We start from the raw sequence: 19,880 nt of genomic DNA on the forward strand, positions 1-19,880 counted from the left end.
GCCACTTTCAAAAAGCATAAAAAATTGCTGCCCCATTGTGTTTTTAAAAACATTAGAAGGACAATATTTTATACATCTAGAAAGACAGAGAAAGATAAAGAGAGAGTGAGGCAGGGCTGCCCATTATCACCGACCCTCTTCAATATCTACATTAATGAATCAGTCATAGAACCTATTGCTAGGGCTGGGCGATATGGCCTATAACAAAAACCCCTATCTTTTCACAAAAAATCTGATTTACGATTTAAACAGATCTCCCCCCTCACTTAAAATCAATATTCAGATGACAAAGAAATTGTTCAAAACAAGTTTTAATTAATATTTTATTTATTTAAATATAAATTATTTGTTAATAGAGCAGACTGACTGTCTAACTGTGTCTACACCGGACGCCAGAGTTGTCGTGCAATGAGTAGGTTGCTTTTTGTTGGGTGTGCCTGTGCTACCATGGTCTTGTTCATTTCATAGGGCGAAACATCTCTCTCTCTCTGCAGCATGTCTCTATGGCAAGCGCTGGGGGAGGGTTGAGACCAATCGAAACTACGGGAGCCCTGAGCGGGGCCTCGGCTGATGTTAAAAAAGAAAATTTGAAAAATGGGTCAAAAATCCGATTGAAGCCCTGCATGCTGAGTTCTGTAAGAGTATCCTCAGAGTACAGAAGAACACACCGAACAACGCATGAGTAAAAACAAAATAGAACAACAAAGTAAACTTGAATGATTTTTGGCCCTAAATAGAGATTACACAACTGCAGAATATCTGAGTACAGTGAAAGATTATAAATTAAGAAGACAAATGACGAAGTCCAGACTGTGCAATCATACTCTGACTATAGAGACAGGCAGATATCGACAGCACTGGCTGCCCAAAGAGAGCCGCATCTGCCCTTACTGTAAACATGAAGAAGAGGAGATTCAGCTGCGGGATCGGAGTGCCACCAGTGCAGAGCTTGCTCAGGAATGGCAGCAGGCAGGTGTGAGCGCATCTGCACGCACAGTGAGGCCAAGACTTTTGGAAGATGGCCTGGTGTCAAGAAGGGCGCAAAGAAGCCACTTCTCTCCAAAAAAAACACCAGGGACAGATTGATCTTCTGCAGAAAGTATAGTGAATGGACTGCTGAGGACTGGGGCAAAGTCATATTCTCCGATGAAGCCCCTTTCTGATTGTTTGGGGCATTTGGAAAAAGGCTTGTCCGGAGAAGAAAAGGTGAGCGCTACCATCAGTCCTGTGTCATGCCAACAGTAAAGCATCCTGACACCATTCATGTGTGGGGTTGCTTCTCATCCAAGGGAGTGGGCTCACTCACAATTCTGCCCAAAAACACAGCCATGAATAAAGAATGGTACCAAAAAACCCTCCAACAGCAACTTCTTCCAACAATCCAACAACAGTTTGGTGAAGAACAATGCATTTTACAGCACGATGGAGCACCGTGCCATAAGGCAAAAGTGATAACTAAGTGGCTCGGGGACCAGAATGTGAAAATTTTGGGTCCATGGCCTGGAAACTCCCCAGATCTTAATCCCATTGAGAACTTGTGGTCAATCCTCAAGAGGCGGGTGGACAAACAAAAACCCACTAATTCTGACAAACTCCAAGAAGTGATTATGAAAGAATGGGTTGCTATCAGTCAGGATTTGGTCCAGAAGTTGATTGAGAGCATGCCCAGTCGAATTGCAGAGGTCCTGAAAAAGAAGGGCCAACACTGCAAATACTGACTCTTTGCATAAATGGCATGTAATTGTCGAAAAAAGCCTTTGAAACGTATGAAGTGCTTGTAATTATATTTCAGTACATCACAGAAACAACTGAAACAAAGATCTAAAAGCAGTTTAGCAGCAAACTTTTTGAAAACTAATATTTATGTAATTCTCAAAACTTTTGGCCACGACTGTACAAGAGAGAAAGCTGTGTGAACCAAGCGCCATCTGGTGGCAGTTACACCAGACTATACAGTGTAACAAAAACATGAAAAATTTATAATCTGCCTTGATTTACCGTAAAATGCTACTGGTTTAATGGATGCATTGAAAAATGTTTGAAATGAACGTAGGTGCATTAGGATACCTCGTGCATTGTGAGCAGGTAGTTCAGAATACTCTGCAGTTCGTCTTCCTTCACGCTGTGATCCTATATTTACAAAACACACAAGCATTACCTGGACTGCACTTACGGATTTGTTTTATTCAAACTGTATGTATGTTATGGCCACACTAATGTACCTTCATGATAAGTTGCTTGACAAACAGCAGCAGGATTGCTCGGAGAGAGTGAATCTCCTTTTGATTGGGTCGTGGCCCATCTGATGCAGGATATCAAGCAAACAAAAAGTCACGTAAACAATATTCCCTGGGCCTAGATTGTGATAATACTAATCCATTTTCATTATGTTTTTTTGTTTTGTTTTTGTTTTGTTTGTTTGTTTTAGTTCTGGGTCTTAAAGGAAAATTAGTCTGTAATTTACAACTTTGATCCTTTAGAACTTCAAGCAAAATGAAGAGAATATTTCACTCAGTGTAATATTAATTTAATGTAATGAGATTTGAATGAGACAAGCAAGAAAGCAGTCTAATGTGAAAATTAGACACAAAACACACTGAAAGATAAACTGCTCAGTTATCATGGAATGGGATGCTTTCCCACAACATCTTGAACGCAAACCTGCAGTGCCCTTTTTATCTAGAATTACTATTTTCAACACAGGATATTTACAATGGCAGTATGTTTTAAGACCAATATAAGGAATGATAATGAATAATATTTAATGATTATTAAAAAGAATGAAATATTAGATGCATTACAAATAGGGGTGTGACGATAACCGCATCACCGCAACACCGCATTAATGAGATGCCTACCGCGGTGTGAGGTCATCACCGCACATGATTTTTTTTTTTTTTTGCTGAAACTTACAGGACTGCATATGGTGTGTGATATGAACTATAAATACATTCATCTTTGCTAATAATTTACTTTTTCCGCGAGTCCTACGTTCAAGGGCTTCTGGGGGAAAAGCCTGCATCCTGCGCAAGGGAGGGGCAGTCCATTAAACATATGGGGGATATTTTTGTGTGTGTGTCTGATTTTTAATTAACTGCTAGCCATGTTTCAGTACTTGTAATGTTTACAGATAATGTTAAATTAAATACACACAAACACGGGCATAAAAGACAATAACGTAACTTAAACAGTTGGAGTTAGTTAGATTTTAATTGCAAGTAGGTAATTAACTACCGGTAGCTATCACTTCATATGGTATAGGCAATAACCGTTGCCAGCGCTAGCTGACATTATTAAAAAAATGGCCACGAATTTAGTGTCTAAACCCAATACTGTGTCGCCTATTTGGGCACACTTTGGCTTTGAGTCAGATGACAAGGGAGAGCCGGTGAATTTGGACAAGGCAGTATGCCGTATTTGTCGCACAAAAGTATCCGTCTCGCGAGGAAATACAACTAATTTAAGATCACATCTGAGAATTAACCATCCTGTGGCGTTTGCCGGACTTGGGAGCACCAGCAGCACACCAACCTTAGCTACAACCTCAGGCCAGCAGCGACAGTTGGGAGTCTCCGAGGCCTTTGCGAGAGGTGCGAAGTACCAAAGAGGCAGTAATCAGTGGCGAGCGCTTACTGATAGCGTGACTCGTTACCTGGTTGAAGAAATGGTGCCATTCCGTACCGTTGAGAAGCCAGCGTTCAAAGCCATGTTACATACATTTGATAAGCAATATGTACTTCCTGACCGAAAGTACTTTTCTCAAACAGCGATCCCTGAAAAGTATCTGTCAGTGAAGGACGGCATAATACAGGACTTAAAATACGTTGATTATTTCTCAGTGACAACTGATATGTGGTCAAGCGTAAACATGATGCCATACATGAGCCTGACCATACATTATCTCAGCGCAAACTGGGAACTAAAATCGAAGTGCCTGGAGACTGTGTTCACGCCAGAAAGCCATACGGGTGACAACCTGGCGGAAGCCCTCAGGTCCTCCTTCCAAGAGTGGTCCCTGGACGAGAGGAAACTGGTCTGTATTACAACGGACAATGGAGCAAATATTGTGGCTGCGGTCCGAAAGCTTGGCTGGACATGGCTAAGTTGCTTTGGCCATAATCTACATTTAGCCGTCACCAATTCGATGAAGTCAGAAAAGGACCGCACTGCCCGAGCCATGGGTGTCTGCAGAAATTTGGTGACGGCTTTCTCCCAGAGCTGGCAGAAGAAGAAAAAGCTCCAGAGAGAGCAAGTCGAGCACAACCTGCCCCAACACTGCTTAGTTCTGGTGAGTTGTGCTAAACTTCGATTCTACTTTCTTTAGAGGTTGTTTTTCAGGTAACAGTCCGTGGATATAAACGTACTCGTCCAAACGCAACATGTTGAAACTTTGAACAATTTATTCTATATAATAAAGGGTTGCAAACGGTGACAAAACCTGCTGTATAATTCATATTAAACTCAAAAGATATATAAAAAAAGTAATCTATAAATAAATGTTAATTCATATTATTGTTAATATGTTTATGATGTAATAATTATAATTTTTCAAAGCGAATACAAAACGATATCGAAAAAAAAGTTATATAAATAAATGTTATTTCATATTATTGTTAATGTTTATAATAATTCTAATTTTTCAAAGCGAATATGAAACGATATCGAAAAAAGTTATATAAATAAATGTTATTTCATATTATTGTTAATATGTTTATGATGTAATAATTATACATTATCAAAGCGAATACGAAACGAAATAAGGAAATATAAAATAGCCTACTGTAAATAACTGGGCAAAACTTATGGAAACGCCAATCAATGCTCTGATTGTGAGCACGATTTAGGCTACTAATTCGTTCCCTCGATTTATAAATAATGCGCACAATTTACTATTTCGTTCCCTCGATTTGCAAAATCGTGAGACGATTTACTTTGTTCTTTCGACATGCTAAACGTAGCCTACGATTTAGCCTATTTTTTTCCTGCATGTAATGTGCGGAGCTCCGTACGATAAAACAGATGTCAAAAATAGCCTACACATTAAATAAAAAATAAAGAAATGGAAAATAAGGATAATAGCATCATATATAGGACTATAGGGCATAGGCTACAAAATACAGATTGATGTGAACATTGCACTTGTCGGGAAAAGGAGACAGTGGCACGGTGTATAGAAAATATATATTTTATTGCACAGGACAAAAAACATAGCCTAATTGGGGATTACAATTGTGTTTTAAATGTTTTCACAGGATTGTCCTACCAGGTGGGGCACTAAGCAGAAAATGGTTGCGCGCGTTCTTGAGCAAGTCCCAGCCATTAGGCGGGTTTTGATGGATGACCAGCGCAGCCAACATTTGATACCGACGTGGCAGGACATCGAAGTCCTCGAATCCATTAATGCAGCGCTGAAGAAGGTTGCAGATTTTACAGATGCGCTGTCTTCCGAGAAGACCGTTACAGCGTCCTCTGTTAAACCAGTCCTACAGTTATTAACTGAGGATCTTTTGCTCCCAACCGATGACGATACGGAGTTGACGCGCAACCTGAAAAAAAAAATGGTTGGAGTCTTGAAAGACAAATATAGTGCACCTGCCACACAGCAACTATTGGCAAAGGCCTCATTCATTGACCCAAGACACAAGGGCATCAACCCACGCGATGACGTTAAAGATGCGCTCCTGGAGGAGATGCTGGCAGTGCCCGAAGAACGGCGTGATATCGGGGATGGAGAAGCTGCAATGAGTGCCGCTGCGGCTGGAGAGGGACAAGGAGAAAGTGCACCATCTTCTCCTCCTCCTCCAAAAAAAAAAAAGAATCTTGCGGACCTGCTTGGAATGAGAAGAGCACAATCCTCCAATCCGGTTCCAAAAAGAATCCGTGCAGACACTGAAGTCACAAGGTATTTGCAGGAGGAAGCACTCGATCTGCACTCTGATCCGCTTGCCTGGTGGCGGGATAATCAGGCTCGATTCCCTCTTCTGTCAAAAGTGGCAAGAAAATATATGTCTATATGCGCTACGAGCACTCCATCGGAGCGTGTATTCAGTGCGGCTGGCAACATCGTCACCCCGTTAAGATCCTCGCTGAAACCTGACAAGGTTAACATGTTGGTTTTCCTGTCACGCAACATGAAGACGGAAAAATAAAAGCAGCAGCACGATTCACTTAAACGGCCCAACAGACAAACGCTTGTTCACTTTTTGTTTTGTTGTTTTGCACTTTAAAAAAGGTTGTTCATGTTTAGCCTATATAGTTAACTATTAATATTTAGCTACAATTTAATATAAATTTTAATTTGTTTATTAGTTTATAATAGAATATTGCTTTATAATTATTAAGAAAAAAGTTTAACTTTAGCCTAATCATTAGTTAATTATTAATATTTACCATTTAGTATAACTGTAACTGTTATTTGTTTATTTGTTAATAAAGAATACTGCGTTGTAATTATTAATTTCCATATTATTCATTTCCATTACAAGCTGCATGCGTTCTTGAGTGTGTGACGCAACCGCCGGGGGATTTTGTGTGTTTGTGTGTGTGTGGGGTGGGGGGTGGGGGGGGGCGGTTAACCGCCAAATCGCGAGTCTATTTGCTTCATCACCGCGGTAAGAAAAGATCCCATACCGTCACAGCCCTAATTACAAATATTAAGCTGCAGCAAGACGCTAGCCCATCAAATTGTATAAGCATAGTATAAGCATAAGCTACTGATCTTATACCCATATTGTATAATTTAATTTATAACTATAATTTGCACCAAAAATAAACTGTATTAAATGTAAAAAATAAAATACGTTTTTTGTTGTTGTTGTTGTTTACTATTCCCAGACTTTTAGACATTTTTTGTTTACTATTCCCAGACTTTTAGACATTTTTTGTTTACTATTCCCAGACTTGTAGCTTTACATGGACCTTTTTTGACCCTTATTCCCTAGTCTCATGACATGCTGAGAAGTTGGTTTAGCAGTTCTGCAGCAGACTGCTCTCTTACCAAGACCCTTGGGTGTGATTCCGCTGCGGTCCAGTGGGTTTACAACCCAGTAGAAATATTTGAGTGTGTGCATGATCTGCAGTACAGTTCCAACTCTGCGGATGGCATTGTAGATGGTGACAGTGCTGATGAATTCTGTGGCCAGGTAGGTGTAGAGAACCAGCTGTACCTGTTGAGGGCAGCAAATCAGTTTCAACCACCAATGAAAAGTCACATTTGAGAGAACAAATAACTGATAAAACTATAAAGTTAACATGATGCAGCAGCGTCAGTTTGTGTAAATGTGTAAGATACTTTAGCTGGGGCATGAATCCAGATGGTAGGGTTGAAGAGGATGTGGTCACACAGCTGTTTCAAGAGCAAAACTCCAGTAGGAAGGTTGCTAAGATAACGGGCGAAGGCAAGGACAATGTCCAGCACAGGTTGTGTCACATGTACTTTGGAAGACTGGGAAGAAAATACAAACATGAAATCAAAATCAATAAAATTAAGTTAATAAACAACAAAAAAATTAAAAAAAACAAATTATCAAAAAATGTTGAAGAGAGAAAGAAATAGAATTTGATGATTTTTTTTAAGCTGTCAGGTTTTGCAAGCTGTTGTAGCCGTGTTTCTAATGTTCCTCAAAACACCTGGGCTGATTGCCAACGTGCAGATGACTCACTGTCCTAACAATCACAAGAGAATCCTTTTACTTTTTTATACAGCACAGGACAATTACTGTATATTCTGGATATTAACCAAACAGTTAAAACACTCAATTTAACTTTTAACTGTTATATGTGCATATACATTTTTTTATGCTATTTTACATTAATTTGGAATGTAGTAATAAAATGTGACTTTTTATTTATTTATTTTTTTCACAGCAATGCAATACTGACCTGGTGTGATGTATTCAGATGCAACTTATTTTCTAAAATTACAGTACACAAGTTTTTCAATCTTCATTTTATCAGTTTGGTCTCTTGTGACTCAAATCTCTTTCTTAAGAGAGCCAAAAGAGTAGCAATATTACAACTATAAAGAAAATACAACACGAGGGGAAATATAAACAATTTAAATGAAAAATAAAACATACTGTAAGACATGAAAGCAACAAACGAATTAGTGTTTCATACATAAGATGTACCAATGGAAAAACCAGTGTGTTGGTGGTTTTATCAACCTTTGCATGAATCTCTTAATTCAGTTTATAAATCTTAATCCATCTGTAACAAAGAGCCACTGGCATTCCTGTATAAAATATCACCACAGCCACGTCCTGCTGAACCAGTAGCAGCATTTACTTTGACAACAAAAGAAAAAAGCGGGGAAAATGTAGGGGAGAAAATTAAATGTGACTTCCTAAAATTAAATATTTACCTGCAGTTTAAATATTGAATAAATCATTTTAGACTTTGTTACCGTTTTTTGATTTTCACTGGATTTAGAACTAATTTAAAATTTTGAAGTTGAGTTTCTATAGTTACAAAAGCACCTTAATCATGTCCAAAGCTTTTAACATTTGCACATTTTAGGGCCTTCAGAAACAGACTTGCATATATATTCTTTTATTATTTTTATTATTTAAGATTACTGTGGTCATTGAGTGTAACGATTTGATGTGAAAACCTGAGGCCAGATGAGACCTTAAGTGTCAAGGACGTTTTACTGCTGGCTAAGGTTTGAGTAACAAATGACCAGACAAGAACGAAAGTGAATATACACAGAGAAAAAGGAGAAACAGGTTTTTAAAACAAAAAGAAAGAAGGGGTCTAAAGGTGAAGGACAAGGTTTGAGTATATAAAGTGTTTTTCTTGGTTATAAAACAGATGATCACGTGACATCCAGTTACAGCTCTGGTAATATTCTTAAGCATTCAACTTTTTTTCCATTTCTGTGTTTTACTTCTGCAGGCATATGCTAGTATGTTTAAATAGGACTCTCATATATTCATTTTGAGAATATAAGCTTACTTTGAACATTTAAGAAGACAGTTTTCTCCTTTTTTCTTATGTTACAGCATAAGCAGGACTTAAAGGTGCACTGTGTAATTTTAGCGGCATCTAGCGGTGAGGTTGAGAATTGCAACCAATAGCTCAGTCCCCCGCTCACCCCTCCATTAAGAGAAGCTACGGTGGCCGACACAGGTAAAGATGTCGTCCCTAAAGACAGCAGAGAGCAATGAGATTTCCTTACAAAGGTATATCAACAAATTATATTTACTTAATTATTCAATAAATCAATGTTATTGCAAATGGTAATGTACTTGTTTTATTCGCAAAAAAAACAAAGTGACGAGACGCACTCTGTAGAGCAGTTTGTCCATTTAGGGCTACTGTACAAACATGGTGGTGACTTCCATGTAAGGGGACCCGCGGTGTATGTAGATAGAAATAGCTCAATCTAAGGTAATTAAAACATAACGGTTCATTAAGAAAGGTCTTTATACACCTCTGAAAACATAGTTATATATATTATATTGCATTTCTGCAATAAGGTCATTGTAAATATTACACATTGCACCTTTAAACTGCCTTTGGATGCACATGTTCAACATACTCAATGCATAAAGTTATATTCGTGTTTGGCACTTACCTTCTCTAGTGCGTAACCGATGACAAGAAAGCCCTTGCAGGCCAGCACCTGCTCTTGCATAGCTACAGAGCCCTTCAACAGCTCCATCACAAATGACAGTAGTGTGCAACTGAGGGAAAAAAACATGCAACAGGTGAGCTTCAGTAGAGAAAGATTTAGCAGAACTAACAACAAAATGATAAATAACAATTATAAAAACATTTTAAAAGATACAAAAGTATCTGGCTCACACGACATGCCATGTTTTACAGTTTAAATGAGATTTGAGATACAATGGGAAAAGAATAATCAAATGTTCAACTTTAATAGGGCTTTTGCTTGGAAACGGCTTAAACATTCTGCAAAAGATCTTTTTTTGTGCTCTACTGAGAAAAGTACTAAATGTTCACTAGGCCTATCAATTTAGCACATTCATTTGGGGAAGTCGCGGCCTAGTGGTTAGAGAGTTTGACTCCTAACCCTAGGGTTGTGGGTTCGAGTCTCGGGCCGGCAATAACACGACTGAGGTGCCCTTGAGCAAGCCACTATAACCATAAATGGCTGCCCACTGCTCCGGGTGTGTGTCCACTGCTGTGTGTGTGTTCACTGCTGTGTGTGTGCACTTTGGATGGGTTAAATGCAGAGCACGAATTCTGAGTATGGGTCACCATACTTGGCTGTATGTCACTTCACTTTATTATTTGGTTCAGTTAACTATCAAAAAATAACAAATTAATAAAAAGTCAACAGTGTTATGTTACTGAATTAATCTTTGCATTTGAATGTATCGAGTGGGCCACTGATTTAGTGACCCATCCAAAAAGACAGTCGCTTCGTTTCAGAATGAATCAACCATTTGAAGGAATTTGGCTGAATGACTCACTAATTAAGAAAGTGACTTGCTGCCACCTACTGGTGGTTTAAGTTTCATATTTAGAAGATTATTATTATTATTATTTTTTTTTTTATGATTAGAGATTTCAAGATTATTTTTTATTTTCAAAACCATTACCACACATTTTAAATCCCATTAGTCTCAGAGCATTATTTATGTAAAGGTTCATGCCATCTATGAACATTCTGTTTACAGTTAAAATACCTAAACACCACTTCAGCTGCAACTTCTGAACAATGCTATGGTCACAGTGTAGGCTTAAATGTTCATGTGTAATAAATTAATCAACCACAAAAAAACTTTTTTGTAATGTCTATTTAATGCTTTTTTCATCTAACACAATAATGGCTTTAAATAATTTTTTGGCGAGTAATCTCTTATCTCTTATTAATCCCTAAAATTTCCCAGGTCAAATGAGATAAAGAATATTATTTAGAATATTACAAAGTGATTATGCAAAAATATTTAGCTGTTGTCGAAAATACAACTGATCAAACTTGTCATTATGATAACTGAAAGAAAAAAAACTATTAAAATTCTTGACTGAGGTATTTGTAGTCCAGGTAACACTCATGTGTTAGTACTACAGCCAATCATGGTTAAATATTTAACTTTGTATTGGCTCCTAGTCAATGGTATGTCCACACAAAATAACAGCGAATGACACTGAGCACTGACCCCTTGAGGAAAAAACCCTACAGCCAAAAACAGATTAATGGTTTCTCCTTAAAAAGCTGCTATTGTGAGTCTACTGGGTTCAGCAACTCTCGGACTGACAATATAAACTTAATTTTCAGTTTTTCCTGGCCAGGCTAAAACTGAGAAGAGCTCATTCTTTTTTCCCCGGTGAGAATCCCTTTCCTAATTTTCATTCTGCCCCCAGGCAGAGTTGGTGTTCTTACCAGACGGAGGTGTCCAGCTCGTCACCGCTGTGCTGGAGGAAATCCAGCTGTGCAAACAGGGGGAAAAGGACCTGAACTCCTCCAATAGAATGGATGGCACTCTGAACCGAGTGTGTAACCACAGCTTTGACATCCTGAAACACAGAAAGGCTTGATGTTGGATTTGTTGGGTGATTTTTATGTATTACATCCAGTGCTCGAATTGAGGGGGGGCTGGGGGGATCCGGGACCCCCCATCAGGTATTAGGGACCCCCCATAAGAAGTAAAAAATAGAATTAGGGGGGTCCCTCGGATATTTTTATTTTAGTAAAAATAATAATGACAAATCAAAATAAATGCATGCAAAGGATACAGTAAATATCGTGAATTGATTATTTACAATAATTTATTTTAAGTGTGTTTATAGGCTAGTTGTCATGTCTCTTTAAAATGTAAACGTCCCGCCTAAAGAGCGCTGTGCGCGCGCATGACATCGTCGACAGGACTGTTTGTTTGGCGCCGCTCCGGTGAAGCTAATTTTAGCTTTTAAAATATGGAGAAAAATAAACCTCCACTCGCAGTCGGGAAGAGAAAGCTTCTTACTGACTTTTTTGAGGGGTAATTGTCTCTCGCTATATATCTTTCTACTTTATATCTAACAGTTATCCACTCCATGTCGGGGCTTTTATATTCCTAGCATATTGGAAACATTTAGGCTTACATTACTATTTTTTTTCATAATTAACAGTCCTGGTTCTACAGGAGTGCTAGTGCTAGAGATCTCGATGAAGATGGATAACAGATTTTTAGTAATTATAAAGGGAGCGCTAGTTGTGCGCTTTCTAATATCCATTCAGAATTTGTATTTATTTGTATATGACTTGTTTTTCATGCTGCTAGGACCAAAGGCTGTATAAACACGGCAAAGTTTTGGGAATTACATACGCATTTATGCGGGATTCACTCTTGAAATAGCAATGATTTATTTTGATTGCCATAGTATTGTTTGTTTATGAATAAAGCAGCCTTTTTCACTGAAATGGTTGAATAGTCTGCTGACTCACTCACTTATGACAGTGCTTTATCGCCACCTACTGGACGTAACTATTTAAAAATCGTATGTGCTGAAATAGTTGAAAAATCCCAACCAACACACAGGCTGACAGCATGTTTTGCCACAATTTATAATAAACAAGTTTCATGCATTTAATCAAGCCTTTTGGAACAAACATTGTCACATCAATCATCCAGTTGTTTTTAGGGTAAATACTACATTGGTAAATAAAGCTAGAATCATTCTGTTGGATGTACACTATTCAAAAGTTCAAGAGTCTCTTCTGTTCACTAAGCCTGCATTGATTTGATCCAAAATACAGTAAAAACAGTAATATTATGAAATATTATTACAATGTAAAATAATAATACAATAAAATATAATTTATTTCTGTGATCAAAGCTGAATTTTCACCATCGTTACTCCAAGTGTTCATCACATGATCCTTCAGAAATCCTTCTAATATGATGATTTGATGCTCAACAAACATTTATGATTAATATCAATGTTGAAAACCGTTATTTACAGTATTTTAAAAAAAATTTAGTTTGATGAATAGAAAGTTTATCTGAAATATAAACTTTTGTAGCATTATACACTACCATTCAAAAGCTTGTGGTTAGAATTTATAAAAAAATGTTGGGAAAGAAATTAATACTTTTATTCAGTACGGTTGCATTTAATTGATCAAAAGTGACAGTAAAGACAAGTATAATGTAACAGAAGATTCTGTTTCAAATAAATGCTGTTCTTTTGAACTTTCTATTCATCAAAAAATCCTGAAAAATAAAATGACTGACTGCTCTCTTTTCACTGCTTTCGGAGACATTATGAAATAATTATCCCTGTGCCACTGTTGAATCTGACAGTGATACCATCCAGTGAGACTGGAAGCCATCTGATTATTTTCTACTGTTTTTGAGACATTTCAATGTATTTTGAAGTCACTTGCTTTTACGGGTGTTCAAGTGCCTTATATGTAGTGCCCTGGTATATTTGCCATAGCTGCCCTTTTGAGTCTGCTGCTTTGTCACCCTCTAAATCCATATTACTCAAGTAAGTAATTTAAAAGAAGATATATATATATATATATATATATATATATATATATATATATATATATATATATGTATGTGAATTCAAGCGTTTTTAATAAATAGTATATATTTATGCATATTATGATCAAATATATTGTATATTTTGTATAAAGTGTATATTGCGAGACTAACTAACCCCCCGCCCAAAAAAACTTGGGGACCCCCCCATAAGACTTGACTCAATTCGAGCACTGATTACATCATCATGTTGTGTAACACAGATACCCTCTAGTCAACATAATTCATATTACTGTCATCTTCCTATTGTTCTGCAACAACTACTCCTGAATGAGAAGGTTATTTCCAAAATCTGTGCTCTGTATGCATGAAGATGGGGAGGTGTGTATAATTAAATACAAAAAGACAGCTGTGAGGTCCTTCTTAATGTGCCTCTAATCAGACCAGTGCTCTCCCAGATGGCACATCCATAAAACCACTGTCAGAGAGAACTATTTCATCTGTTCAGCATGTGAAGATGTCATTTAAACTTAAGAAGCCTTTATTAACAAACAGAGATTTAAGCTAAATTATTGTTCCCACTGGTCATTTTATAGAATATATCCTATTATTCAGTTATGAAGTCCAAGGCTTGACAACATCTATTTTTCAGTTGAGATTTGTAATTATCCTGCAAATGTTTTTGCCAACACAATATAAATAATTCAAGTAATAATAACAAATAATAATAATTTATTGTCTAATAATTTTTTTATTATTATTAATTAAATAAACAACTTTTGTTTAGCTTTTTAGTTATTAAATAATATTTTATAATTTCTTAGGTTTTAATTAACCCATACATTCATAAAATCACTTATGCTGTGAAACAACTGTGAACTTGGAATAAAATAATATTTAACTTAAATATTTAACTAAAAAATGTTGATGCTTCCCAGACTCATTTATTTTATCCTGTTACATAACTTTCTTTTGAGACATACTTAAATTAGAAGAAATTCAAATGCATTCAAAATGCATCAAACACAACCCAATGTTTATGCTTGCAAGACATGAAAAATTGTGCTGTCAATCAATAAAAACAGAAGAAAAAAACTAATTATTTGTGATTTAATTGCTATTACTATTAATTGCGATTAAACTATTAATTGCGATTAATCCTACCTAACATTAAAGTTTTAAATTTACTTTTATTTTACATTCAGTCTTCAAATTAATGTAGAAACCACATAAAAGACAGTTTATCTTATGACTGAAGGCAAGAATAACTTGTATATACACACATACACATATATATATATATATATTTATACATACACACACACACACACACACACTACTGATGTCTATAGGAAATTGTAATTTTTTTCCCTAATATTTAAACATTGACTAAGGCCATTCAATATTACTGTATAATTGAGAGCTATCAATTTTAACATTCAGCGACAAAAGTCGCTTTTTTTTCTTTGGTTCTTTGATTAACAGACATCACAGCAGCTTGGTTATTAGGTTATTTTGCTGCTATTACTTTAAGAACTGCCACTGCTGAACATGGCACGGATCTGACGTGCATTATATTTTCGACGACATAACGACACTGCATGCACGTAGTTTCATTCACGCTTAAGTATGAAATGATACAAGCTACAGCACGCGCCACTGTATTCGTGCGTGCAATTCAAGAGCATACTGTATGCTATGAGCACAGCATAACAGCTAACAGGACAGGAAGATTAATTTTTACTGACATATGGCCTGACAAAATCTCATCTGACTGTAGTTTTCACCTGTACCGTTTCTGCCTTTGAGTGTGTGTCTGAAAAGTCTCCACTTTGATGAGATCATAAAGACATTCTACATCTAAATAAATGCAATTATTGTCAAAATAAAATAGCTCTGCCCCTACATTAATTGTGGTAAAATTTTTAAAAGCTTTTTTTTTTTTTTTTTTTTACCTGCGTTAGCACACAAATTTTGTACAATACACATGTGCAACATATGTAAACCACGGAGATACGTCTAATAACTTTTTCCCTGCCAAACACAGAATTTTCCGTTATTCATGAGAAAAATTTTTTTTCAGAGTTTCGGTGTTTTCACTGTTATACACAGGGGGCGCATCTCCTGAGTCTAGAAAGTGCGATCAAAAACACAGACCAGGAAGACGCAGAAACAAGTGATCTCATATGGAAGCATATGAAAAATAATGCGAGCATCAACACTAGCCACATATAAATGAAAACTGCCTAATGTTACAGAGTGAAATATCAATCAAGAAATCGATAAAGGTCTGTGCAACTTTGGGAGTACTCATGGAAGCCATATACTGCATCTTTGCTTTGATAATATCACTGAATATGATCCAAATGTAGCATTGGACAAAAATGTGATTTTCTCAGCTTTTTACTCATATTCAAGTGTTGATAAAAAAAAAAATCAATGCTTTGAGTTAAAATAAAACAGATTTTTTTGTTTGAAAGTAGAGGGTTCAACAGTCAACAATTAGTTCAGATATTCATACAACAAATATTCTGGGGGCCATGAAATTTTGTGAAATCAGCAAAAACGCTGGCGGTGGCTGGCGACTTTTTTCAAAAACGCAAATGGGGAAAGAGTTAACTGGCCCAAAACTCTTTCACACTGGCACAGTAAAAAATGTATATCTAATAAATACATGAATGTTAAAAAGCTTGTACTCCCCCTTGATAACACTGTGAACCAGATTAGATTAAGTGCTTTTAGAACTCATGAAATGCTGGATACAGCACAGGTGTGGGTCGTACTTTGCTGAGCGAGACAATAAAATGCTCATATTGTTAATTACGTTAACGAATGGTGATGAGCTAGTTTCATTCGCCCACAGACAGCAGTCCACCTGGCAGGGCAGGTCTCTTCAGGCAGCTGTGCAGGGACGGTGAACCAGGTGTGATGAAGATACAAAGACGAAGAGCATACCTGCAGCATGAGAGCATGTGGTGAGTGCACAAAGATGGAAGCGTTGTCCTTGGGGGAGGATTCCAGACACAGCTGAGCATCAGTGGCTCGAGGATTATAGGTGAAGGCGATACTGGCAGACAGCTTTCCATCATACAGCAGCATCTTATGATGTTCTGCAAACAGCAGGTCACTCTCTGCCTTGTGCTTAAAAGTGCCCTGGACCAATCAAAGGGAGAGAGATTCTAAATACAGCTACGCTGAACATTCTAAAGTGTGTGTGAAATGCATGAAATTAAACCTGATTCATCAGAACACTTAAAAAACAGAGTTTCAAAATCATTCAAGTAAATTCAATAATAAAAAAAAGAAAAACTAAAAAATAAGAGGAGTAAAACAGCAGTATGTGGCTGCATTTACCCTTTATAATCTAACATATATGTGATTTGACAGCAATACCTAATCAGGTCAGAATTTTTTTTTAATTAACATCTGTAATAGACAGCATTTGGGCAGAGAAATCGATCCCACCTTGTATCCGGACCCCAATTGATAGATGGCTAATATCTGAGCAGCACTGAGAGCCTCACTGAACAGATAAACTGTCCCCATCTGACCACAGAACACACGGTTAGCGTCTGCTGTCTCTGATGAGCCCAGAAAACACTTGTCGAATGTCTGTCAAGAACAGGAGGGAAAAACATTTATTTAGTTATATTTTTTACATTTGCAACAATGTTTGTAAGTGTAGTGCTGCTACACTCCTGAAATGTTTTACTGTTTTTGAAATAAGTCGCTCACTAAGGCTACATGTTTGACAATAAAAATACAGTAAAAACTGTAATAATGTGATATAAAAATAACAGTTTAAAAAAAAAATATGATGGCTTCAGCCATTAATACAGTCTTCAGTGTCACATGATCCTTTAAAAATCCTTCTAATATGCTGATTTGGTGCTCAAGAAACATTTCTATTATCAATGTTGCTTAAAATTGTTTTGGAAACCGTGATACTTTTTTCAAGATTCTTCATTGAATGAAAGGTTCAAAAGAACAACATTTATTAGAAATAGAAATCTTTTGTTACATTATAAATGACCATTTTATTATCAATTTAATGAATAACTGCTCAAATTATTAATAAAAGTATTACACTGGACAAAATTATAATTTTGTTTTTGCCCCCATTCAATTCACGGGCATCAGCTCTCGTGGATATTCCTGCAGTTAGCATGCCAATTGCACACTCCCTCAAAACTCCTGATAAAACAGCACATTTTATAGTGGCCTTTTATTGTGGCCATCCTAAGGCACACCTGTGCAAGAATCATGCTGTCTAATCAGCATCTTGACATGCCACACCTGTGAGGTGGATGGATTACCTCGATTTAGGAGAAGTGCTCACTAACAGATTTAGACAGATTTCTGAACAATATTTGAGAGAAATAGGCCTTTTGTGTACGTAGAAAAAGTCTTAGATCTTTTGAGTTCAGCTCATGAAAAATGGGGGCAAAAACAAGTCTTGTGTTTATAACTTTGTTCAGTATATTTTCTAAAAAAAAATAGGCTATATCGTACTGACCCTAAATTGGATTAAATTTGATTAAATTGTGCTCATTTACTTTAGAACATTATAAAATGTATATAGAACTTTGTAATATTTACCCATATCACTCTTGAGGAGCAGAGGTCTTCAAACAGCTAAGGTGTATATTACTTGACTACACTGATTTTTATTTTATTTTTATGTTTAAAAAAGACGCTTTTTAATGGGACTCATTTTACACAAATGATAATCTATCCATGTGTGTGTCTCCCCATGCATAAAATAAAAGCAATAAAGCATATTAGTATCACTTTGTTAGTTCATGTGAATCAACTTAAAGAACCAACAATTTGCTGTTACAAAATGCTGCTCTTTAGACGTTGTACACAGACACTAACTGCATCATTCTGACACCACCTTGAGCAATGCTGTTTCAGTGTAATAATGTCCAACTTTGATTTATAATTTCAAAAGGAAAGTCTACATGTCCAGCAGTTTTGTTTTATCCTTTAACGTTTGAGGGTATTTTAGGGTTTGTAGCTGCTAAAATATTGACAAGCTTTGAACAGAAACACTTCTGGAGAATAAAAGCAGGGCCTCAAGCTTAACTGCTGGTTAAAACTAGAACAATATGAGATAACAGAGGCTTTCGATAGTACTTACATCGCTTGTGTTGACAAGCCAGGTGATCTCACCATATGACGCCAACTCTCCATTGACATAGCAGCTGATTTCACTGTTCTTCCAGCGATTATAGATGTGCACTATGGTCACCATATACCACTGTTAAATAAAAATAATATTAGCAATTATAAAAAGGACAGCATGTTGTTATTTATTTCATATCAACATCGCAAACTTGAGAGCATTATAGCAGGGGTTTTTAAGCTTTTTTTGAAAATTTTTTTTAACCAAAATTATGATTATCCCCTTGTAGGAATTCACTTTCTATGTACGTGCCTAAACAGTTATTCATACAGAGTAAGAAAAATATTAAATGTGAAATTATGAATCAGATTCTAAAATTATATAATTGTTTTTTGAATTGTCATTGTACTAAAGCAAAAAAATATTTACTAAGCAAGAAAATATTTACTTTTTATTAAATTGGTAGAAATTCAGAAATAAAGACACTTATATATGTCTATTTAGTATATATGTGTATCAATACAATATAATAAATCACAATTATGATTTCCGATTAATCCTTAGAAAGCAGAATTAAATAATAATAATAATAATAAAAATTTGAAAAATAATGTCAAAATATTATTCGGTTTCATTCATATCTTAAGTGCATTTTAACTTTGACAGCCCTAACCCTTTTGACCCTCTTGCAACCTTGTGGTCCCCTGGGAGACCTTGGATCCTAGTTTAAAAAACCCTGGTCAACAGGAAAATGTGGTCCATCAGGAAACATCTGATGCTAAACTTGCATTTTTAACTTTGTTACAGTTAAGAGACCGTGGTCCATTTACACCCTCCAGCAATGACCTAACCCAGATCTTCTTAAATTTCCATTAAATGGTGGGAAAAGCCAATGAAGGTGCTTATCCCTTAGGTAAAACCTCTCCAGAGGAAATGGAATGGAATGGACTCTAAATATAGCCAAAATACACCCCATGAAAGCTACTTTAGAGCACTTGTGAGCTTCTTGATATTAGACACGTGAAGTACCAGACTTTCATTGCTGGAAAGGACTGTTCATTGAAAAAAAAAATAGATGGATATAAATAAATATATACAAATAATTGTAACACACACACACATATATACTGTATATATATAAATATATATATATATATATATATACACATACATACACACACACACACACACACACAGTGCATGTCTTGTTGGATCATCCTTTGCGGTGGTTGTCCATCTCTAGTCTAAAGGTATTATCAGAGGATGCCTCCCCATTCCAGGGGGCATATGGGTTCTAAGCAGGGAAGGGA

At 36.4% G+C, this 19,880-nt stretch overlaps 1 protein-coding gene across 3 annotated transcripts in view; it reads right to left on the reverse strand.

The window, feature by feature from the left end:
- The window catches only part of lrba (LPS-responsive vesicle trafficking, beach and anchor containing), a 307,888-nt gene that overhangs the window by 198,784 nt on the left and 89,224 nt on the right, over nucleotides 1–19,880 (reverse strand). For all 3 annotated transcript variants that reach the window (XM_059554011.1, XM_059554012.1, XM_059554010.1), the window contains exons 7-15: nucleotides 18,586–18,705; nucleotides 16,908–17,054; nucleotides 16,398–16,595; nucleotides 11,354–11,487; nucleotides 9,578–9,686; nucleotides 7,292–7,444; nucleotides 6,998–7,166; nucleotides 2,223–2,302; nucleotides 2,068–2,130 (exon numbers count right to left, since the gene is read on the reverse strand). In XM_059554011.1, coding sequence (XP_059409994.1) covers nucleotides 2,068–2,130; nucleotides 2,223–2,302; nucleotides 6,998–7,166; nucleotides 7,292–7,444; nucleotides 9,578–9,686; nucleotides 11,354–11,487; nucleotides 16,398–16,595; nucleotides 16,908–17,054; nucleotides 18,586–18,705 — 1,173 coding nt within the window. The remainder of the gene's footprint in view (nucleotides 1–2,067; nucleotides 2,131–2,222; nucleotides 2,303–6,997; nucleotides 7,167–7,291; nucleotides 7,445–9,577; nucleotides 9,687–11,353; nucleotides 11,488–16,397; nucleotides 16,596–16,907; nucleotides 17,055–18,585; nucleotides 18,706–19,880) is intronic.

The sequence above is a fragment of the Carassius carassius genome, chromosome 7, assembly GCF_963082965.1.
Source record: "Carassius carassius chromosome 7, fCarCar2.1, whole genome shotgun sequence".
Taxonomy (NCBI): Eukaryota; Metazoa; Chordata; class Actinopteri; order Cypriniformes; family Cyprinidae; genus Carassius; species Carassius carassius.